Source organism: Acomys minous, assembly GCF_964271855.1.
Source record: "Acomys minous genome assembly, chromosome: 19".
Lineage (NCBI taxonomy): Eukaryota > Metazoa > Chordata > Mammalia > Rodentia > Muridae > Acomys > Acomys minous.
The window spans coordinates 58,132,918-58,157,838 of record NC_140499.1 but is presented as its reverse complement, the minus strand read 5'-3'; the positions used below and the strand labels follow the sequence as shown (position 1 = coordinate 58,157,838).

The window sequence follows — 24,921 nt, the reverse complement described above, 5'->3', positions numbered from 1 at the left end:
AGTTGCCAGGTATATATATATATTTACAGGAAGTGTTTGGCTACGACTGAAGAGTGACAAGTGTCACCATGGCTCTCCCACTACCACATAGCTTAGCCTGTAGAGAAGAGAGGGCCCAGAAGGAGAAAGGACTACCCTGCTTGTGACTCACACGAGCTAGTGACCATCCACCCGTTTCTAGCTTTGCGTTTACCTTTGTCTCTATTCTTCATTTGTTTCCTTTGGTCCTGATCTGGAAATACAATAAAATGATGAGAATTACTACAAGCAACAGGAAAAGTACAGAAAAATGTAGACAGTGTATTGGAAAACTTTGGCAGTCAAGGAAGTGTGTGTCCAGATATATCTTTCAAAAATACGGAGCTGTCTCTGTCAGCTTTATGTTGCCGCAGAGATTGCCAGGGCTTTAGTTCTCTAGTGCTGGACAATAGAAGAGCGATGGCAGCATGCGGCTTCTTGGCACTTGGTATGTTTTGTACTGTGCTTGTGGGTGTGTCAGGGAATCTTCTGGCACAGATTTCCCGGCCTCCAATTTAGGTGATCTAACTTGCTTCATTTCTTCTTTCTCTCTCAAGGTTTCTTTATGCTGTTGTTTCTTTAGGCTGTTGACATGTCTTGAATCTTTGGGCGCCTGTCTCAGAAAGTGTGGTTGGAAAAGCATAAACCCAAAGAGATGCTTCCCTCTTCCCCCACCTTGCAAAGATAGATTCCTTGAGGGAGTAGGGCCAGGGGCTGTACTGTAGCCTGAAAGAAGAACATAACTTCTTAGAAAGGGCTGTGGACTTGGGAGCCGGCAGCTTACCGCTCTGTTTCTATCAAACAGGTATGCCCCCTCTGAAATGCATTCTTCCATCTCCAAAAAGACCCAATGTACTTTGCCCACTGAGAACCAAATTAAATCATTTTAGAAAACAGCTTACTTCCCTTTTTTTCCTTTTTCTTTACTTGGAGGCAGTTGGCAGGATGTATGTTCTTCTTTGCTTTGAAGAAGAGTTTTTAAATCCTGGAGTTGGAAAGTATCTTAAGAAGTCTTGCAGTTTTTCAACCCCTGGGATAAACTAGACGCTTTGATTGTCTTCTTTATCACTGCATCCTCTGGATAAAGGTATTGCTGGTGCCTTAGACATATAATACTTAGGACAGTGAGGAAGTTGACTCATAATCTGGTTTTATAGCCTAACACACAGCTGCAAACTTAAACACTGATAAGCCCTAACTAGGTGATCTAGGCCAAGTAAAGAGACCAGGAGCTGAGGTCATAGGGAACAGGAGAATCTATGCTCTACAAATATTGGATTGCTGTTATTTAAAACATTGGCTTGGGGCTGGACAGATGGCTCAGTGGTTAAGAGCACTGGCTGCTCTTCCAAAGGTCATGAGTTCAATTCCCAGCAACCACATGGTAGCTCACAACCATCTATAATGAGATCTGGTGCCTCTTCTAGTCTGAAGGCATAACATAGAGGCAAAACATTGTGTACTAAAATAAGTCTTTTTACAAAACAGCTTTATCTAGTAAAGTAGGGCCATGGCTATTGGTGGACAGTGTTCATTGAGAACACCCATTTGTATTATTAGGAAATACAGGTTGGGGAATTCATATATTTACAGTAAGCACAACTATAGAAGTTCTCACAGGCTGTTTTTCTCAGGTATGTGATGTGCGGTCCCTATAGGCCTTCCTTTCTGCACATCACAGTAGTATACTTTCTATTCTTCTTTGGAAGCACACTCAAAATTATTTATTCTTGCAAGTTGTCCATCCTTAGGACTAGCCCCTTTTTGAAAATTCTTTCCTTTTGGATTGTCCTCCTACCTATAGAAGTACTTGTTTTGGGATGTTTCATTTTTTTTTTTAACCCATAAATCCAACTTGAATCCATACCAGATCTGTCCTCACATTTTATGGTTGGTAGAAAGGAGTAATTGATCATTGTTTCCCATGTGACAGGCTTCATCTAAGTTGAAAATAACTAGCTCCCCCAAACCTGCAGAAGTCTGTGGTTCTTTTTCTTCCTATCTATCTATCATCTATCTATCTATCATCTATCTATCTGTCTATCTATCTATCTATCTATCTATCTTCTACCTATCTTCATCATCATCATCATCTTTCTATGTGTATGTGCATGTGCACAAGCACACTCACACGTGTGCATCCCATCTATCTCTGTACATGCACACATGTGCGTACACATACACAGACACACACACACACACACACACACACACACACACCTCACTTACATGTGTGCATGTCGTGGCACGTGTGAAGAGGTCAGAAGATAGTTCACAGTGCTGATTCTCTCCTGCAGCCCTGTGGGTTCTGAGTATTGAACTCAGGTTGTCTGGCTTGGCAGCAAGTGCCTTACTGCTGAGCCATCATGCAGGCCCAAGTCTGACGACTCTTATCATGGGCTGTTCCCCAGTGCTCTGATAATTGTAATTACTTTCTTCTGGACTCTGTCCAATCTGTACACCAAAAGAACTAATATTCTGAGCTCTACCCAGTCCTTTTCTGGGATGATTGAACTGGCTACATAATACTACAATCTTATTACTCTTGTCAGAGATCCCCACATATGCAGGGTACAGTCTGTGATCTCATTTTTTTCCCGATGATAGTAGTGTTGTAGCTAGGATATCTTCATATTTTATCCACACAATTCATTTTTTATGTCTAATTTTGTTGCCTCTCATTCACAGCCGATAAGACCTTGTCTTGTTTCTGATGGGCCATTCCTAACCGATTTTTAGAGTTACTTGGAATCCTATTATACTTTAGAAAAACTAAAAAACTTCACATAATATATAGCCAAAAAAAAAAAAAAAGATTAAGAATCAATCTTCCATCCTTCTTTCCTTCCTTTCTTTTTTTTTTCATAGGGTCTCATGTAGCTGAATGTTCTCAATTTCATTTTAAAGTCATTGAGAAACACTAAAACAGCAAAACTCAACTTTATGGGCCAAGGAGTCTGGATATGTGTGTGTGTGTGTGTGTGTGTGTGTGTGTGTGTGTGTGTGTGTGTGTGTGTGTACCTGTGAATATGGTGCACATGTGTGTTCAAGTTCACATGTGTGTATGCATATGTGTGCTGCTGTGCGTGCCTATGTGTGAGTGCATGTGGACGTGAGAGGTTGGTGTCAGGTGTCTTCCTTGACCACCCTCTGCTTTATTAACTGAGGTAGGGTCTCTCAGTTGAAACCGGAAGTCACTCTTTTGGCTAGTCTGGCTAGCCAGCTTGCACTGGGCTATCCCGTATTTGCTTCCTGAGTGCTGGGATAGGAGGCCCCGGGACCACCAAGCTCTTCTGTAGGTTTGGAATCTGCATCACAGTTTTCACATGTGTACAGCATACACCTTATGAATTCTGACCTCTGGAGTTCATCCCAGGGGTTCTTAAGCGATCTTTTCCTGTGACTGTTAATACGCAGTTTTCTTATTACTAGGTGTTTCTTAAAATTCTATGAAAGTCAATAGCACAGTTTTTTATACTAAACTTGGGGTTTGGTACAATAACTTGTGGGTAGGGAATGCTGTTATTAGTGAGAAGAAACGCGTAATTGTTAAATGCATGCATATAGCTTAGCAGCACTCTAGTTTACAATTTTTTAGTAACAAGGTGAGAGAATAAGAAAAGCTTTAAATTGAGTGTAAATGATATGGTCTAACTATCGTATAGCTATGGTCTGCATTTGAGGATGTCTAGCCTTTTACCTACATTTAATAACCACTGTCCTGTTTAATATAAGAACATACGATGCCTTTTTAATTATTGTCATTACAGGTTTTGGAAAGTGACCATGAGGACTGAGGAAGTTACATTTTTAACATGATACTTGAAGTTAATGACTGCCTGCAATACTTTCTTGAAAATTAAATATGACTTAGAAGCGTTGAAGGCTTATGATGTCATCGGTTTCGACAGAAAGCAAACCCCAGCAGGCTGTGAGCCTGAAGGGAGCTGACCCAGAAACATGCATGATTGTGTTTAAGAACCACTGGGCGCAGGTAACGTATGAGCTGCACATTGTCTGCAGTAGGCCGCCCCCCTCCACCCCCAACCCCCAACCCCCAACCCCCAGCCTCTGTCACACTGAGGCAAGGTTTCCTACTCGGTGACAGCTAGCTGCCTTTTCCATCTAGAGAGAAGCAGCTTTCTCCTCCTGATTTCCTATAGTATATATCTGATTAAAAACACAGTTTTCACAAAGGACTTGCTTATGAAGCAGTTACTAAGTACTGGTTTCTCCAGAAACCAATAAGATTGTTGATTGGTAGAGAATGGAGACTTACACAGGCCAAATGACCATCTGGAGGTTCTGCGGCCAGTGAATTACCAAGCCAGATCATGCTACTCAGGCTTAGGCTCTTGAGTCCAAAGCCCACAAGTCTGACCTCAGTATTCAGCCCTTGTGAGGCCTGTGTATCCCATGCAATGCAAGGAAAGCTGTCTAGCTGTGTCTGAACCCTCGTCTTTACTAAGCACATTAGTTCCTATGAACGCTTCATTTTGACTTCTCCGTGGCTTTTCTCTAATCTATTGGTGTGAATAATTAAGGGTTGAATGGGTTTTGTTGTTGTTGTTGTTGTTGTTGTTGTTCTGTTTTTCCAAGACAGGGTTTCTCTCTGTAGCCTTGGCTGTTCTGGAACTCAGGCTGTAGACCAGGATGGCTTTGAACTCATAGAGATCTGCCTGCCTCTGCCTCCTAGCCTCCTAAGTGCTGGGCATCACCACTGCCTGGTAAGGGTTGAGTGTTTAGAAAATGTCTTGGCCTGCCCTTCCCTTGGGGAGCTTGCAGGTAGTAAAATAAACAAAATCAGTATTCTTTACTGCTTTCCCACCATTATGCTCCCCAGGGGAGCTGGTATGTGGCTGTTTATGTGACAGTTTTTTAATGACTACCAGGTGCCTTCCTGTGTCCGGAAACGGCGCATGGGTTAAAGCCCTGAGCCTGTAAATCACAGCAATTATAGGGGACATGGTTTAGATCAAAAGGAAACAAAATCAATTCTGCTTCTAGATTGTTCACATCGTGTAGTTGCTTTTCACCATCCAAAGTAAAGCCTCCATGACTTTTTTGGGGGGGCGTGCTTTTCCATTACTCTGAGTTATTGTTCAAATTTTAATGGATTTACTGTGGGCATTGAGGACACCTCTACTATAATGAAGGAAAGAAAGTAATTCAGGGTTATTCTTGATAGTTAGATAACTTCCTTTCGCTCTGCACTTTTTAAAGCATTTTAATGCAGTGACCCCCATGTAGGCTAGTGAAACCTAAAAGATGTGGCCAGCAATCTGCAGAAGGCCTGCTTCTATCTTTACCTGTTTGAACCTTCTACCATTTTGTGCTCATGTCATGCATAATCTATCTTTGTATTACTACATGCTTATTTATTGATTTACATAAATGGTCATGCCCATTTTTAGACTAGGTGACCACACTGATGGAATTTTGAGCCTACCATCCATTGGACTGGTGAAGTCTACCTTTCCGATGTGAATTCTTTACTCCGAGGCCCACTGTGTTTGCGTGTGATACATTTGACTATGTATGCAGTCCTTCTGAGGTTACTGTGATGGCATCCATTTGGCTTTCTGTCCTGTCCTTAGAGACACAGATCGTCACTGACCTCCTAGCTGTGTGTAGGTAGATCCTCTGCCCTGCTCAATCCCATCTCTTTCTCCAAAGCAGCTGGAGTGCTGCTAGAATGTCCTGTGTCAGAATTGCGTCTATTTTTTCACATTGTTGAGAGTAAATATTGGTCCTAGGACCCTATTCCATATGCAGTGTGAGTCAGCATTGTAAGACGTTGTGGGTTACCTGAAGCACAGTGCAGGTTTATAGCACCCTCCTGTTGAAATATGTGGAGCTGAAGGTGAGAATATCTTGTCAGAGTGGAGGCTTCCTCATTAAACAGTTTCCTTCTTAAAGTGTGAGCTTGCCTTATGATGATGGTTCAGCCATTTTTTAACTTTGGAAACTTTCTTTACAAATGAAAAGAACAGACCATTTTATTAATCTGTTTATATCTGGCTTTTCCGTCTAAATAAATCTGCCCTCAGTCTCTGTCTACAGAGGCTCTGTGGACCTTTCTAAACTGTATGAGTGAAAATACTGGTTGAGAAATCAGTTCAGGTGAGTGACTAAATGGCTATTTTCCCTTAGAAGTTGGTTAGCCTGCAGTTGGAGCACATCCCTAGTGGGATGACTACAGGAGTTAAATCAAGAGAAGGGACAGCTACAGGTAGGAGTGGCGAAGAAAGTCATAGTTGGGCACTTTGACTGTTGAAAAAGGTTTGATGTCCGAAGAAGGGAACATTTTAAGAGGGATTTTGGTAATAAATGGTGTCTTGACATTTTTGTTGGTGAAAAAGGTTGGGAAGGCAAAATCAAGGCAAGGCAGTGATGTGGGTGGGGCAAGGCAGAGCTGTGGGCGGGGCAAGGCAGAGATGTGGGCGGGGCAAAGCAGAGTTGTGGACTAGGATGAGTCCTTCAGCTGTCAAGTCTGGTTGCTGTGCACTCATCTCTGGGCTTGCATATCTTGGCTCTTCACTGTGGCTTCTCCTGCTGGGGTGAACAAAGGCTACCTCGGGGGAAACATGCTAAACTCTGACATGTTACCTCTGTACCTGCTGTGACTACAGTCTCCAACTCTGCTGAGGCAACCAAGACAACCTGAAAGGCCTCTAGGAAATGTGGCACAGTCAGGACTGAACAGCCACATTTTATTTACTGGAGTGTGCCATTAACTGTTCAGTACGATGCTTTTGTGTTCCATAAATTAGGAAAAATGAAGGCAGCAGAAGTCTGTGCTATCTAGAATTCATCTCTGTTAGAATACTTCAGTGTAAATCTGACATAACTGACGCGCATTTGACAGGCTCTGCTGTACTATTTATGAGTTGCTGCTACTGCAGGCCTTGAGTTGCAAAGCTAACACGGATGGACAGGGAAACATGGCTTCTCTCTGTCTTGGCCTCTATTGTCAAGGGCAGCTCGTTCTACAGTGAGCTCAGCTCATGTCCAAGGCAGTCCATCACTCAGTGATGAGGCCTTGAGTGGCCTGGTAGTGCTCGAGAATCTCCAAAATGCCCCTGGGCATGATCTCATGGCAGAAGAGTGCTCTGTAGATGCCCAGGGCTGGTCTCCTTCCTAATGGTGACACCATGGCAACCGAGGCCTAGGAAGTTGTGCCTGGCCTATGCTTCCTCTCAGTTTCCTGAGTGGTCATCTTGTCCCTTAAGTCAGCAGTGGGCCTAAAGTCCAGAGCTACTTGTCTTATGCCTCCAGTTGGTCGTTTCAGTGGTGTGTGGCCACCCACAGGCCAGGACGGCACAGACAGGTCCTTAGAGCTGAGCTTCTGTGACTCCAGAGTTGAAGTTGCTTGCCATTTGTGTCCACCATCATCCTTGGCAGATGTCCTGTCGTCCCACGCCTCTGTGCTGCTGCTCGTTCTGCTTGAGTGTTCATCCATGCAATTAAGTGCTGCTGTCTGCAGGGCTCCTCTGGGGCATGGCTTCCTCTAGACAATTTCCCTGCTCTCTCTCTCTCTCTCTCTCTCTCTCTCTCTCTCTCTCTCTCTCTCTCTCTTTCTCTCTCTCTCTCTCTCCATTTCACCCCAAGCTTTTCTTTTACTGCCCCGTCAGTCACATTATATCACAGTGGTATTTATAATATCTGCTTTCCAAAGCCATTGTGAAACTCCTCAATATCAGAGGCTGTTTGTGATGGCTCTCTTGTATTTCCTATGCTATACCAGGAATTGTGACTCGTTGCAGATGCTCAATACATGGCTGGACGGCAAGGCAGGGAATGAGAAACACAACTTTGGCAGGCCCAGGCAGTCCAGGAGGCCAGTTTAAACAGGCACTAATTTTAAGCCACAGTATCATACGCTCCCAGGAGGATCTTTGGACTTGGCCTTCAGCGATAAGGAAGAATATGTGCCTGTGCCGGATTTTTATAGTCATTTACAAGAACAATATATAATATGGCAGGTTATTGCTTTTATCGCCTCTGTGTCTTTGAATTTTCTGGATGGAAGAGGGTCCTAATAGAAGGAAGCACTGACCTATCAGTTAACGAATTGCTCAAGTCTACTGGCAGGTGAGCTAAGCCACCCACCATGGTTACCTTCCGTGACGGGCTTGTACTTTGTGACTCCATGGACCACGTAGTATTTATTTGTGTCCTTACTTTTCCGAGCATGAGAACGGAGGAAGTGGAGTGGGGTGACAACCAGAGGAAGCTAGGCTAGGCTGTGTATGTCTTTATTACTAGCGCTTTTCGTTGCAGAAACAGGAAGCGCAAGAGTTCAGAGTCAGACTAGGCTATTTAGTGAGTTCTGGGCTAACTTGGTCTACATAGCAAGATCCTGTCTCAAAAAACTAAACAAAACAAGACAAAAAAGAAAGATCCCAACAACAATAGAAAAATGCACTTCTACCCATCTAACAGATAGTCTAGGTCTCCTTTTTACCCAAACTTTTATATTTCAAAAATATTTTTAAAGTTTTTTTGTTTTCTAGTATACTTATACTTTGTAACTATATGGACCTTGCTCCATGTTTTGTACACAGAGGAAATGAGTTTTTAAAAACTGGAGAAGCACTCGGGAGGCAGAGGCAGGCGGATCGCTGTGCGTTCCAAGCCAGGCTGGTCTACAAAGTGAGTCCAGGACAGCCAAGGCTACACAGAGAAACCCTGTCTCCATCAACTAAAAACCAAAACCAAAACAAACAAACATTGGAGAAAGCTAAGTATGGTGGTCCATTTCTGTAATGCTAGCCCCTGAGTGGCTGAGGCAGGAGAATCATGAGTTTAAGGACTAAAAGTGAGGCCCTGTACAAAGAGTAAGCAAGTGAGAAAGAGAACGTCAGCACCGCATTACCGTGAAGATGCTTGAGGAAGAAAGCACAGCGAGTTTCCTTTATCATCGCAGAGGAGCTGGCGGCGAGAAGAAAAGGCATGCACACTGCTTCTATCACACACCTTCCATGGCAGGGAAAACTAGAGGCGGGTTTTACGTCTAGTATGTAGTGTAGAGCTCCGAGGACCCTAAACCTGTTAAAGAAACATAGAACATGCCTGGATTTGACATGCGGGTTTGTGTCTTACTTCCTTGCTCTGTTTAGCTTTGCTTTTGGTATGCGCCTTGTCACAGACTAAATGACAGCGAACACAGAAAGCCCTGGGGGTGGGGGTGGGGGGTGGGGACAGAAAGTTTAGAAGGTTTAGAAATCCCTGATTCATTTTCTGGATATCTTAGAAAATTGGAGTTTGGTAGCATAGTAAATGGTTATATCTTTTTCCAGCTTTACGAGTGGCTCTAAACTTGACAGCTGAAAGAAAAGTAGACAAAAGCCATGCATCTTAAGAGAAGGCCTGTCAGCTGGTGCTTCTAGGAGACCCGGAGAGGCTGGGCCTGCTGCAGTGTCAGCAGCTGTCCTGCTGCCTACTCACCAGCCCCATTGGGCTGGGGCTGAAGCTGATGCACAGTTTAGTGGTGGTTTTACTTGGCTCTTTCTTCCTTATCTATCTTTCCAAAGGGCTTTTATTAGCAGGTATCCTGTCTAGGTTATTGTGAACTTGACACAAGCTAGAGTTATGGGGAAGAGGGGCTCACAAGGGGAAAATGCCTCCATAGACCTTTCATTTATTTATATATATATATTTTTTTTTGGTGGTCAATTCTGTAGTGCCCTTTCTTAATTGGTGACTAATGTCGGAAGACTTAGCCCGTGGTAGGTGGTGCCACCTCTGGGCAGGTGGCCCTGCGTGCTGTAAGCAAGCAGGCTGAGCAAACTATTAGGAGCAAGTCAGTAAGCAGTGTCCCTCCATGGCCTCAGCTTCAGTTCCTGCCTCCAAATTCCTGTCTTCGGGTCTTTCCCTGACTTTGGATTCTGTACTACCAATTGTAAGATGAAACAAACCTCTGCCCCCCCCACTCCCCCCCACCCCCACCCCCACCCCCCCACTTCCACCCCCTCCCACCCCCACCCCACCACCAAATTGCTCATAGTCATGGTGTTTTATCACAGCAACAGAAACCCCAACTAAGACAGTGTGTATTAATTACACCTAATAATGGGTTTCATTATGGTATCTCATAATGTTATATCATGTATTTTTATCATATTCACCTCCCACTCCTATTGACCCCCACAAAAAGAAACTTCTTTGAATAAAACTGACAGAGTGGCATAAGCAAATGATTAGAAAGCACTGGCAGGCATCTTATTTCCGCTTAGCAACACAACAGTAATAGTTTCCCCGGCAACCTGTGTCTTCAGCCCCCTTTTTGGTTTTGAACAAAGTCTCATGTAACTCACACTGGCTTTGAGCGCTTGGTCCTCCTGCCTCTCCCTCCTAAGCCTTGGGATTAGAGATGTGTACCACCACACCCTGCCTTTATCACATCTTAGAATCCCAGATTCGGACAAGTCTGTGCGGCTTCTGATTAGAGGTGCTGTTGTGCAAGCGTAGTAAGTAAGCACATTTTACAAGGGTTTTATCATTTTAATAGTAGGAGTAATAAGGCCAGGCATGGTGGCACATGCTTGCGCTTCCATCGACTTAAGGAAACTGTGAATTCAAGATCAGCTAAGATTGCATAACACCATCCCAGGTGACTCAGATTCTGTCTCAAAAGCTACAACAAACAGAAGCAACAACAAAACAAACAGTAGATCGAGGTTGTAGTGTTAGTGCTATGGCAGTTGGCAGTGCAAGGCAAGGCCCTGGCTTCAGTCTCCAGTCCTGGAAGCAAGGGAAGGCAGGCAGGTAGGCAGACAAGAAAGGGGGTGGGTGATGGAGGGAGGAAGGATGGATGAAAGGAAAGGAAAGAAGGAAGGGAGGGAGGGAGGCAGGGAAGGAAGGAGGGAGGAGGGAAAAGAAGGAAGGAAGTGAGAGAGGCAGGCAGCTGGCTTATGGCCCTGGTAAGACCCTGTAGACACAGGTACTCAAAGAATGGCCCGAGTCGAAAGACTCAGCCATTGAGTAATGAGCAGGACACAGTTGTTTGGTACATAAAGTGTAATTTGGCCCATGACAGTTAAATCTTCCCCTTCTGTGCAGTGGAAAATGTTGCTTGGTAGCTTGAGTTTTTCCACAATTGCCACTTTAAATTAGCGTTCCAAAGGGTTTGGAGCTGCAAATTTTCTTCGTGTGGCTCTCTCAAAATAAGCAAGCTGCAGTTGAAGCACCATAATCGCCTGTGTGTGGAAGGCTTAGACCAAGAGTATAGCTGGATGGAAGCAGGTCCCTGGCAGAGAAACGCTTGTATTTATCACAAAGGACAATCAGTTGCTAGCTTGAGGTAAAATTATGTGATTAATGTGAACCTTTTCTTTGTTTCCTATTTAGAATTTATTGCCCTTTAATATCCAGGCCCATTAACACTGGCTGATGGGGCCATATTAGGGACTAAGGGTAGGGATGTCTGATGTTCCTTATGAAAGAAATAGGCTATTTTAAGATTTTATCCTTAACTGGCACTCATAGCAAAAGGTCAAATGGCTTTGAAATTAGGTTAAATTAAGCTGTTTTGATCTGATGGTAATTTGAAAACCATTGTTCACACTGTTCATTTTGTGTTTGCTTTTAAATTATGTTAATTTAAACGGAGAGTTAGATAGGATCCAGGCTTATCACTGTGCCCCCCCCTCCACACACACACCCTCTAGAGATGAAGAAGGTGTTTGGTTTTGATCATTACATCTATTATTTTTAACTGACCTGGCTGGCTTCACAAGTGTGGGCTTTTATCAAGTGCTGGTTAGTTTATTAAATATTATTTTCGGTTTAGCAAAGTGAACTTCTTTTGTAAAGGAAATGTTTACAAACTCTGTGTTGTTTGCTTTTACTCTCTCTCCTGCTGTGACTCCTCCAGCCTTTTTAGCTGAGTTTTTTATTCCCTCTGTTCTGAGCAGAATCTGCACAGCTGACAGTACACGACTGAGAAGAGGCTTGCTTGAGTATGATGTAGCAGGCAGTCACAGCAAGGGCCAAGCCTGTGGAAGGCACCGTACGAGGTGGATCTCACTACCCATCAGTCTAGAAGGCCAGAGTCAGTTTAGCAGGTAAAATTAGGCAGCAGGCAGAGGAAACAGAAACAAGAGCATGGCAGTGATGGCATGTGATGGCAGTGATTGTAAAGATAGGGAACAAAAGGAAAAGAGAGGGCAAGTCCAAGTGACATCAGAAGTTCCTCTGCAGCTGCTGAGAGGACCATGGACCATTGGGATAGAAGCTCTTTGGCATCTCAGCACAGACTGAGCCCTAGCCAGGAAGCTTAGAGCCCTAGGGTAGGAGCCAGTCCCAAGGTGTGGCCTCAGAGCCCACTCACAAAACAGGTCACAGTATGTCTGCTGGCAGGGACAGAGGGAGAGGGAGCCTGGGAAAGTCCTGCTGAGAAGCGAGGCTCAGGATTTGTAACAACATGGGCACAAAAGCAGCCAGCGCTTGCTAAACTTGGGTGCTCAGTGACAGCCTTGGTTATAACACACCCATCGGCCAGGGAATAAAACTGGGAAGGGGTGGGGTAGGAGTGAGTAAAGGGCATCAGAGGCGTCTGCTTCCTTCCAAGTCAGCAATCCTTTAGCCTCTGTGGATTATTTAAACTCTGCTCTCAGATTTCTCTGCTTACTTACCCCAGAGGTTGTAGAGAGCAGCTGCCCTAAGGAAAGCCAGCTTACTTTAGTTTAGAAACTGCTAACAGGGCCAGAGTGGGCCCAGTGTTTGAAGGAGCATGCTGCTCTTGCACAGGATCGGAGTTCAGGTCCTGCAGTGCACAGGTGCCTGTAGCTTCGGCTCTAGGGGATCTGACCTCCAGAGGCACCTGCACCTGCTGGAACATTCACATACCCACACACCCACACAGAGACACACCCACACACCCACACATCCACACACCCACACACCCACACACCCACACACCCACACAGAGACACATAGTTTGAAAACTAAATTTAAGAAATGAAAAGAGACTGCACAGTTTCCGTTCTGTTATAGAGTTCTCTGTCTGCTTCTTTCCTCCTTTGTGCCCTCTTTCCTTCCCTTACAGAAACAGGGTCTCACTTATGTAGCCCTTGCTAGTTCGGGAGCTCACGGTCTAGACCACGCCAGCCTTGAACTCACTGAGATCTGCCTGCCTTTGCCTCCAAAGTGCTGGGATGAAAGGTTCGCAGCTCAGTTATCTCTTAAAGATGTCTCCTAATGGTACTGGCAGTGTAGCTCAGTGGTAGAACTCTTGAGTTGGAAGCAATAACATACACCAGCACAGGCTGGTTAGTGAGAAGAAAGTGGTTTGTGGTTGTATGACATTTGCTGTCTATTACACACACACACACATGTCAGATACACAAAAAAATTTGCTTAAATATGTGTGGCATAAGTGTATATCCCTATTTATAAGTTTATATTGATTAGGCATTCCAGAGAATTGGATTTTCAATAATTGTTTCATCTCAGTGTTTTCCTCCGCCTTTTAGATATTACTACTCCAAAACAACCTCTTTTATTTTAATTTTTTAATTTATGTTATGAACTCACAGCAACTTACAGGAAAGAACGAATTGGCCTTAAAATCTCGTTGGTCTTTGTTCTCTCTTCTCCCTTCCTTCCCTCTCTGATTTGTTGGTCTCACTACATAATCCATGCCGCCCTGAACATGGGGTCCTCTCTCCAGGTGTCGGCGTTGCGGGCATGTACTATTATGCCCAGCTTTGTTTGCTTTCCTTACGTTTTTTAAACATTTATTTAGTGCATACGTGTGCTAGCCTGCATGGATGGATGTGCATTGTATGTTTGCCGTGTACCTGCACAGGCCAGAAGAAGGTTCTGGATCTCCTGGAACTGGAGTTACAGAGGACTGTGAGCTACTATGTCGGTTTGGGAAACTGAGTCTAGATCCTTTGCAAGAACAGCCAGTGCTCTTCACTGCTGAGCCATCTCTCCGGCCCCTATGTTTGCTCTTTAGCAAATTATTCCATGTATATTACATATAATTTATGTGCAATAGTATGATTAACTTACATAGCAGTAGTTATATTGTGTGGTGATATATTTTGGATATAATTCTCTTATTCTTGACCATCTGGGTCAATACTATTTTTTTTTTTTGTCTGTCATTATTGGAAAAGAGGACTGACACACACATGCTAGGCGTCTTCCCTCAAGTCGGATTAACAAGTCACGGGGCAAGAACGGTTTCACAACTGTTGCTGCACATTGCCAGATTACTTTTCAGAAAGACTGAAGTGGCATCGTGAGAAGTGCAAGTGCACTTTGCCTGGAGGCCTAGCTGTAAATGCTCCCCCAAGCTCTCACAAGCGTAGTCAACATTTGGACTTCAGAATCATAACACAGACAAAGCACTAGCTGATTTGTCCTTCAGAATGTAGAACCTTCAAGCTAGGGACTTTAGGGGCTGAGGGGATGGGTGGCAGGTGATGTTGAAGAAAAACCCCTTTAGGACCAGCGTGTTGCTGTGATTCTCCCTGTGGAGGTTTTCAAAAACCTACAGCCGCAGGGTGCTCAGTAGGCTTGCAGAGGGTTCTGCAGTACCCAGGAAGATGTAGGGTAGCAAGTGCTCTCTGGGAGTCCATGGCAAAGAGGGTGCCTAGTGGCTGCCTTGAGGCCACCGGTCAGTGGGCCATATAGCAGTTGGGTAGCTGCTCAAGATATGCCCTTCCTCGTGAAAATGTCAACTCAAAAATGCTGGGACACTTTTTTCCCCCCTTTGGGACACAGTGACAGAAATTAGCAGAGGTCACAGGCAGTATGGAAATGCATTCCCTCTGTCAGGATATGTCCACCTGGTCTCTAAAGATCCTTTCCCTTGCTCCGACGGGGGAGCAATGCAGACCTTTCCCTGAGAAAAACTCTCCCTGATTGCCCAGGCATGCTGACATGGCGTTGTCTATGCGCCAGCTTCCCCCAATGACTCAAAGAAACTGTCACCTAAATTCAGAACATGTAACAACACATCATAGAGCTGGGCTAGGATGGAACCGCCGAAGGCAAGCATGGCACTAGATGCCATTATGAAGGGCAAGGAGAAGCAAAGTCAGAGCCACTAGTAAAATGTCAGGTGGCTTTTTAAAAAAGTACCAAGTGGAGTATTTTAAAGGAAGTAAATTGAATGGGATTATCATGGATATCCTATGTCACCAAGGTAAATGAAATTTAAGATGTAAAAATTGTTTAAATTTCCAGGCACCCAAGTAGAACTATCAGTGGGCAGACGGCAGTCAGAGCTTCAGAGTCCAGCAGTGGGAGGAAGGGAGGCCAAGGATGTGGCAGGACGCATAGCGATACTGAAAAAAAAAGTGTATTTACCTCAGCCCGGTGTTAGGTGCTGTCTGGTTTTCTTTCATTAGCTACTGTGTCCAAAGCCTTTGTATCACTCCAAACTTAAGGAGTTTATTTTGTAAATGATTCTTTCCGAGGGGTTTCTGTTTGTTTACTTATGTTGGCTTAAGGAATGAGATGCCCAAACGCTTCAGAGCTTAGGCCTTGTGTCTCTGCTTTCCGGTAGACTCCATCCTACCTGTGCTGGCCCTGCAGCTGCTCACTTTCCTTTTATTGTTTCTCTTGCTGTGTTGTGTGTGGTTGGAGAGGATGCCCCTCCAAGTGGAGAAGCGAGGCGTGGTGTTTGTGGAAAGCATGTAAGGAGTTATGTTGCTTTCCTGAGGAAGTCTTCAGAACAACTGCATTTACGGGGCAATGTGCGTAGCCATGGTTCCTTTTAATTGTTTAGTGCAGTTGACACTTAAAGGGCCATGTTGTGTTATAGATAGGTTAGGGGGAAGGTAACTTGTTATCTCTTTGTATATTAATGAAATGATTACTTTTGCATTTTTCTTTTCTAAACCTTTACACTATTGGCATATTTGGTAAATATAGATATTTTGTATCTAGTAGCACCTGTGTTTTTGTGCCAGTTTGGTAAAACTAATGGTGGTGTGTTTGGGGGTTATGGTAAATATCAATGGATGACAGGTGCTTGCTATGTTGCAGGTTGTGAAAATCTTAGAGAAACATGACCCCTTGAAGAATACCCAGGCAAAATATGGGTCCATCCCCCCTGACGAGGCCAGTGCCGTGCAGAACTACGTGGAACACATGCTCTTCCTGCTAATCGAAGAGCAAGCCAAGGATGCCGCCATGGGGCCAATCCTGGAATTTGTGGTCTGTGAGAACATCATGGAGAAGCTCTTCCTTTGGAGCTTGAGACGAGAATTCACTGATGAAACCAAAATGGAGCAGCTAAAGATGTACGAGATGTTGGTCACCCAGTCATACCAGCCTCTGCTGCACCATAAGCCCATCCTGAAGCCCCTGATGATGCTGCTGAGCTCCTGTTCGGGGACAGCCACCCCAGCTGTGGAGGCGAAGCTAGTTGTTCTGCTCAACCAGCTCTGCTCCATCCTTGCCAAAGACCCATCCATCCTGGAACTCTTCTTCCACACAAGTGAGGACCAAGGGGCCACCAACTTCCTCATCTTCTCTCTTCTGATACCCTTTATTCATCGTGAGGGCACAGTAGGCCAGCAAGCTCGGGATGCTTTGCTGTTCATCATGTCTCTCTCTGCGGAGAACAGCATGGTGGCCAACCACATTGTGGAGAATACCTACTTCTGTCCAGTAAGTCTCTCCCCTGGGTGTGCTTTCCTACCACCCCACCACCCCTCCCCTCTCCTGTGCCAATAGTAAGTGCTTCTGCTCCTTTTGTTTTAAGTTGGACCTTCCACGGCAGGATGCTCAGAGGACCTTGCTTGGAGGCCTCAGAGCTATCCAAGTTTCAGTGCTAAAACTTGGCTGAATGGTGGCAGCCCAACATACAGCTCCAGCTCCCTACCACTTCTCAGCTCGTTTTTGTGTTATGCAGAGAGGCTAGCGAAACTTGCTTGTTTAAAATTCACAGCCTTCCAGGTTGACTTTGCCCCACTGAACCAAGGCATGAGTTAACAAGCTAACTTGTTTCTCAGCAAGATAGTGACTGTTAGTTGTAGGTTGGACACACTGATTTTATTTATTTTTTTAAACGGATACATATTTGCAAAGTTCTCTACTTTGTATACTTTTTAGTCGGTGGTGCAGAAGCAATGTGGTATGCATTAGAGAAACCAAGGCCCAGTCATCACCAGGAAAAGATGGAAGCAAGACGGGCTTTTCAGGGGTTCATAGGTCTCTGAGTGGTTTGGCTGTTACACTGGTTAGGCAACAGCTATCAATACTTCTTAAGCTTGGTGAGCACTTCTATTGCCTATTGTTTTTATTAGTCTTTCTAATGTAGCCTTAAATATGTGGCGTAGTTTGGAGGTTCCTGATGAGTTGTTGGAGAAGGCGAATAAGTTGTTATGGGGAGATAAGGTTTGCTGGTGCTGCTGCTGGTGGTGCTGCTGGTGCTGGTGCTGCTGCTGGTGCTGCTGCTGCTGCTGGTGGTGCTGCTGCTGCTGGTGCTGCTGGTGCTGCTGGTGCTGCTGCTGCTGCTGCTGGTGGTGGTGGTGGTGCTGCTGCTGCTGCTGCTTGCTGCTGCTGCTGCTGCTGCTGGTGGTGGTGGTGGTGCTGTTGGTGCTGCTGGTGGTGGTGGTGGTGCTGCTGCTGCTGCTGGTGGTGGTGGTGGTGCTGCTGCTGCTGCTGCTTGCTGCTGCTGCTGGTGGTGGTGGTGCTGCTGCTGCTGTTGCTGCTGCTGCTGGTGGTGATTGACACCACATGGGTGACTTTAGATCAGGAGAAGACCACTCCCTAGAGGACATTTAGAAACATGGGTGTGTGTGGGTGTGTCTGTTTTCATGGAGTATGAGATTAGGAAGGAGGGGGCCCCCAGCAGTCAATGTTCACAGACTATACTAACAATATCTAGTATGGGCAAGGATGTGGAAATAGAAATTCATCTTAATTACTGCTGGGAATGCAAATTGGTGCAGCCACTTTGGAAGACAGTTTGGTAGTTTCCTTTTTCTAAAAAGTGGTTTATTTATTCATTTTTATGTGTATGGGTATCTTGCATGCATGTATGTAATGCCTGTGGAGGTAGAAAGAGGGCATTTCAGTTCCAGAGGGTTGTGAATCACCCTGTGGGTTCTGGGAATCGAACCCAGGTCCTCTGGAAGAGCATTCAATGTTTGTAACCACCAAGCCATCTTTCTAGCCCCACAATTTCATGTAAAACATGCTCTTACCAGGGCTGGCCAGTGGTGGTGCACACCTTTAATCCCAGCACTTGGGAGGCAGGGGCAGGCGTATCACTGTGAGTTCGAGGCCAGCCTGGTCTACGAAGTGAGTCCTGGACAGCCAGGGCTACATAGAGAAACCCTATCTTGAAAAAAAAAAAAGTTCTTACCAAATGGCCCATCACTTGCTTTCTTTGGTATTATGCAAAGCAATGAATACTTATATCCACACAAAAACCTGAACATGGATGTTTCTAGCTTCTTCATATTATTTTAACTGTAGAAGCAACCAAGACGTCCTTTAGGAGGTGAATAAAAATGGATCTATCCATTATATTGAAAATACTAGTCAACTAAAATAAATGAGTTCTCAAGTCATGAAAAGACCACAGGAGCCTTAACCACACACTACCAAGTTGAAAGCAGACAATCTGAAAAGGCTGCATGCCTTCTGATTCCCCTAGATGACATGACAGGAAGGAAAAGTCTATTCTACAGAAAGAAGATCAGCATCTTCTAAAGTAGCCAGGCAAAACACGGAGAGCTTGGTTTTTAGGGTAGTGGAAATACTCTCTGTGGTGCTGTTAAATGTGCATACATGCCACTGTATGTCTAGGCAAGGCCACAGAATGTACAGCTTAGAGTTCGGGTGACTAGAATGTGCCCACGTGTTTCAAGATGTGGAAGAGACAAGAACTTCTGAGAATATAAGCAGACATACTATCTGAGGAAAGCAACGTGTGTGTGTGTGTGTGTGTGTGTGTGTGTGTGTGTGTGTGTGTGTATGTGTATCAATGGTTACTAACATCAAATATTTGCATACTTTCTGGCCCTGAAGCTTTATTATAAACATTGGCACAAAGATAGTCATTCAGCTGAACAGTTATTTAAAGAAAATAAAAGTTGAAATATATGAAACCAAAGATAATTAGACGATGGTACTGTGTATTAGCGTGTATCTACACCTGTGTGCATGAAGACCAACAAATCTAAAATCAGGTTGCATAATGAATAAGTAGCAATGTGCTATCTACCATGTTAGTATTTACATAAAATTTATATAAAGCTTTAGTGTGGTGCCTACCATTTTTTAGATACACATATATAGTTAATGCAAAAAAAAAAGGTTAAAGTAAACAAACAAACAAACAAACCCCAAGAACAAGAGTAATACGTATTAACTTCAAGTCTGCTGTCAGACTTGAGAGTGAAGAGAGGAAGAGGGTGGTCATGGGAGTGGAACGGAATTTGTATGTTTTGTTGGCACTGCGGACTGACTGAACTCAGATCCTCACGCACTCACTCCACCACTCAGCCTCACATCCCAGCTGATGCTGCGTCAGTTTTTGAAAACCATGTAGAATACTCTGGAGAGACTATACCAAATGTATAAAGTCTGATAAGTATTGCTGATGGTTTCCAATTCTGTTATTTTCTGCTTGTCTGTAGTATTTCCTAACTTGAAATGTATTGGGAGAAGAATGTGGTGCGGTCTTGGTGTTTAAATTTCCTTCAACTGTGTTTAAGCTGATTTCACTAATTGTTGCTTTTATTAAAATGCATTTTAAAACATTGTACAGTTCATTAAAATTGGAGGGAAAACAGCCTCGCCAGCTGACCTCATTTGCTAGAGTGGAAGGCAAGTTTCTTGTGTTAGATTGCCCCTCAGGATAGATACCATAATCTCATGTATACTCGGCTTTCCGTAATTACATCTGACAACATAATTAAAATAAAAAAGGGCCCCTTTATGTTGCAGACAAAAGCATATCCTATTAACCAACCAGCTAAGGGCCACAGTTGAGAAAAAGCTTTCTCTAATTAGTATGATTGTCAGTGTGTGTGAGCATCAGGCTGTTGGAAGAGGGATGATTCTCTTAGCCTGATGGACCTCTTTTGGAAACCTTAGTCTTCAGAGTTGATAGAAAGCTGGCTGCTTCTGCACTCTCTTCTCCTGGTTCTCAAGGAGGAGAATACAGCAGTCTGGTACCGACAAATGGTTGGGCACTGCATGATCCTGCCTTTCTTTTTGCCTTCTGATGATGGTTACACTTACACTGTTTTTTCACGTGTTGGCAAAGTCTCGTTTGTATAAATCAAGCAAGGCAGATCAGAGCAGGTGACCTTTAGGTACAGAGCCCAGGTAGGAAGTTATTTATCCCCGTAGCCAACGTTTTTTTGAGGCTCTTATTTTGGCAAGTTATAGCAAATGGTCTCTACCAGGTGTTTTGCTGCTAGCTTCCAACCAAAGCCATCTGCTGAAAATCTTGCTTTCTGCCACCATGGGATGTTTAAAGGTTGCCTTAATTGCTCAGTGCTATATACATGGCTTGTCCATTCTCCACTACCACGTGTAAACCATTGCACCAGTCTTGCAAGTCTTATTTTCTTTAATCTTTATAATAGCTCATCTCATTTAAGTTTAGAGAGTTTAATCAGAATCTGGCCCGAAACCACATTTGTCTGATACTAAAACTGCTTGTTGTAGCATTACCACACCAGGCTGTTGAGGAGTTAATTGCTTTTCACTGTTCTTATCCCGATGGCCCTTAATGGTGAACTGTGCCTCTCTCCCTCCCTCTCTCCCCCCTCCTTCCCTCCTTTCCTCCCCCCTCCTTCTCTTCCTTCCTTTCTTTTTTCTTTTCTTTTTTTTTTTTGGTGCATATGTGTATGTATGTGTTTCCATGTGTACAGGTGCATACATGCATACATACATACATATGTACATACATACATACACACACATACACTTGGGTGCCTGTATGTGTGTGCATATGTATATGTATGTGTTTCCATGTGTGAAGGTACATATATACATACGTACATACATACATACACACACACACCACACACACACACACACACATGCACACACAGGTGCACCTAAGGCTGATGTCAGATTTCTTCCCTGATCATTCTACGGTATCCACTTAGACACTCTTTTACTTGAAGCTATGTAGCACCACTTTGGCTAGTCCAGCTGCCTAGCTTGTCTGGGGACCCATGTCTCCACTCTGAGCTCTGGGATCACAGCTGCCACACCCCTTGGCTTTTATGTGGGAGCTGGGATCAGGATTCTGGTCTCCTGCCTGTGCAGCAAGAACTCTACCTGCTGAGTCATCTCCCCAGCCTGTGATGATCTCATTTAAGGATACTTTTGGGAGACGATAAGTGAAAAGTACTTGGTTAATATTTAATGTATTGAGAATAAACATAATGTTTTACAGTTTTGTGGTTTGAATCAATAAAAGGCTAAAGGAGTAGATGGGCATTTTACTTTTAATTAGCTGTTGAATGCAGATACATGTGCCCTTTTTTATAATTTAGTATTCAAGTTACACAGTGAAATTTAAAAGTAAATCATTGTTGATGTTCATTCTGTGACCTATAAACCAAATCAAACCAAACCAAGCCAACCAAACAAACAACCAAACAACCAACCAAACAACCAACGACCACTTCCATGTCTCCATTTGCCTCCCCTGGTCCTTGTCTGCTCCCTTGGCACTGTCTGTATTCTTGAGGGCAGCGGTGGCCTTCTTATTCTTATGATCACTAGCTTGGAGGCTGGCCTTTCCATCTCTCCTGGCTTGGCCTGTTCCCTCTGTAAGCACCAACGTTGCCTGTGCATGGCCCACATCCCATGCTCTGGAACTGTGTGTAATCTGAGTAAATGAATCTGATCTCAGAACCTTGGAAGGGAATACAGTTGTCAACAGCTGGGAAGACTCAAAATTCCTGTCTCTAGGGATGTGTAAAGCTTTTTATTTTGCAGAACATTTTTCTCATATTCTTCTTGTCACTCTGAGGGAAGTACTGGGCTATTTATTGCCTAGCCTTATCTCAGAGTGGCAGGATCACGGTGGCACACCCTGCCCTACCAGCTGTTACTTCTGCATGGGGCATGTCTTCTGTCTGGGCATGTTACCTTCTGTTCACATTCTAGCCATGCCCTTTTAGAATACTCACTTAAAAAGTGAATATTAGGTATGTGTTATTTTTAATTACTGTCACTGATGTATGTAATTTGAAAATTAATGTTGCTGTAATTATATTGATATACTGAATAGTTATTCCCAGCTTTTTAGTCAGACAAATTAAGCTTGTCTTTATGAATTCATCTTCAGAGCCTCAGAGTGGTTAAGGAACCAGGAGAACACAGAATTAAAGGCTTTGTTCTGTGGTTAATTTAGCATGAGTTAGCAAATGTAATTGATTTTTAAAATGTAGCATCAAGATTACACTTCTCTTCTAGGAGGACTTTTGGCTCCATATGCTTTTGCCAGGGGTTTCTAATTTATAACAGACAACTCATTTGGGTCACATTCAAAACCAGTATTAAAGTGATTTTTATAGATATGTTGACAGGGAATTAAGGACTTTAAATAGAGGACATTTTCCTTGGGGACCATAGATGCCCTGATTTTTAAAGAGATAAAGGATTAATCTTGCTTATTGTTTTGTTTCTCATACTTAGCACCTGACCTGAAATTAAGCAGTCAGGGTTTTTGTTTTGTTTTGTTTTGTTTTTAGTGAGTAAGTTAATATATGGATGAATGGAAGTTACTAAGAAGTATAACAAAGATCTATCTATCTATCTATCTATCTATCTATCTATCTATCTATCCATCTATCTATGTATCTATCTATCATTTATCAATCTATCATCTATTATCTATCTATCCTCTATCATCTATCTATCATCTATCTATCTATCAATCATCTATCTCTCTTTGTCCCTAGTGTTGGTGTGGTTCATCTGTTTCACTGTCCTTTATTGTACAACGCAGGCTCCTGTGTCTTCCCAGCTCTTGTCAGTTTTTTCCTATGACTTCCTCTGGTTTCTTCATGCTAAGACCTCTGTACTTTTTTTTTTTTTTTATCACTGAGTTCATTCTGTTACTCTTGGTCACATTTGAGACTCAACGCACTTGACTTCATCAATTATTCACATCTCCACTGTGTATTGATGTGACCAAGTCAAATCAGGAGTGATGGGGAAGACGGACAGTAACCTAGCATATACCAGAGTTAACTGTGGTGCCGAGAAGGGGAGGACAGGCGGAAGGAGCAGTAACAGGAGGTCTGTGGAAAAACTCTCCCCTGGAATTTAGCATTCCCGGCTCCAAGGCCCCTGTCTCTGTGTTCCTCATACCGGGCTCCGTACATTATTTCTCTCTGTCTTACTTTTCAGTCTTCCTTTCCTCATCCTTTTTGGTTTGTATGTTCAGGTGCCACCTCCACATGGATGGCTCTAGATGGCCACTTCTAGCCCAGAGCTCTCTCCCGGGCATCAGACCTATACAGCTGTCCATAGGGCTCTCCATCCAGGTGTCTCAAGAGCTTTCTGTGTAGGGCCCTAGAACCCTGTAGGGCGTGGCTCATGCTTACCTCTTTGTTATGTGGTCGGCTCATTCTGTTCTGACAGCACTGGGCTTCTCAGTCCTGGAGGATACCATCTCTTCTTTCCCCTTTCAGCTCTTGTACAGGGTTCCCTCTGCTTGCACTATTTCCCCTTCCGCCACTCACTTTCCGGCTAACTCCTGTTTACTCTACGGTAGCCTAGACAGCACTTCTGAGACCAGTTCCTGTTTTTCACCCCCACCCCCACCCTCGAGTCTAAGTGAAGTTAATCACCAGCATCCTAAATCTCCTAGTGTGTGTGTCTTGAATGTTTCTAATGCTACTGTGATTCCTTGTTTGTCTTCTGACGGCCTGGGAGATCAATGAAGTATGTCACTATTTCTCTTCTGGGCCCGACCCAGAATACTTTCTTGAAGGTTTTCATTCATTGGAGTAACTTCAGCAAAAATATTTGCTTATTTAGTGTATGCCTGTGCGTGTGTATGTGTGTGCACATGCTGTGGTGTGGTACAGAGGTCAGGCAACAACGTGAAGGAGTCAGTTTTTCTTCCTCTACTGTATGGGTCCCAGGAATCAAGCTTCAGGTGATCAGGATTCGGACACCTTACCACTGAGCCATCTTGCTGGCCCTGTAGCTAACTTCTCGTGTACAGTCTGTGCCAGCCTGTATATTTGCTAAGTCAGGATGTCCAAGATGCTGCAGAGCTAGCATCCCTTTCCAATTCGGAAGCCCCTGGCCTTGTGAAATTCACTGCTTTCACCATCTTCTGTCCTGTAGGCACTTGGCATGAACAGTGATCCTTTCCCACACATCTCTTTTAAAGCGTGTATTCATGGTGACTAAGCTGGAGACCTGACAGTTTGAAGTTCTTCACCTCACTTGCCAGGGCCAGATATTGTCAGCATGGTTTTAAGAATTGGGTGCAAAGGGGAAAAGTAGATGCCAGGTTTTGGCTTAAAGCCAGATGTCTTGGTTAGATCATCCTCATCCATTTTGCGTGTGAGACTCAACTGACACTTTAGTGTGGACTCCCACTAGGCTGTTTAAACTTTTGTTACTGTGTCTCAGTAAACTCTACCCTTCTTCCGCCCCAGTCCTTTCCTCCTGTTACACTGTTTGTGATGGTTGAAAGAAATAATATACAAGAAAGTATTTCCTAACATGTAAACTTGCTAGTGTCAATCAGGACCCTTAACATGTGAGGAACCTTTCTCATAAAACTACTCAGAGCCTTATTTATACAGCCTCCTCTCCTGGGCCACCTCCATCCATGGCTGCCTCCAACTTCCCTGTTAGCCCACACCACGTTGTACTGAACTGTGCTTCTTATGAGTTTGTCCCTTCTCTGAACTTCTTGGGTATGGACTCAGA

At 44.0% G+C, this 24,921-nt stretch overlaps 1 protein-coding gene and 1 pseudogene across 7 annotated transcripts in view; one reads left to right on the top strand and one right to left on the bottom strand.

The window, feature by feature from the left end:
- FHIP1A (FHF complex subunit HOOK interacting protein 1A) overlaps positions 1-24,921 on the top strand; it is a 231,522-nt gene that overhangs the window by 135,211 nt on the left and 71,390 nt on the right. For 4 of the 6 annotated variants that reach the window (XM_084768557.1, XM_084768554.1, XM_084768555.1 and 1 more), the window contains 2 exons: positions 3,789-4,012; positions 16,027-16,653. In XM_084768557.1, the coding sequence (XP_084624683.1) occupies positions 3,908-4,012; positions 16,027-16,653 (732 nt within the window). In that variant the 5' untranslated portion in view covers positions 3,789-3,907. The remainder of the gene's footprint in view (positions 1-3,788; positions 4,013-16,026; positions 16,654-24,921) is intronic. The other 2 variants (XM_084768558.1, XM_084768559.1) reach the window with 1 other exon arrangement.
- LOC311590203 lies at positions 16,738-24,542 on the bottom strand (annotated as a pseudogene). The gene is made up of 2 exons: positions 24,430-24,542; positions 16,738-17,732 (listed from the first exon to the last, which is right to left on the bottom strand). The product of its transcript is annotated as an uncharacterized misc_RNA (transcript).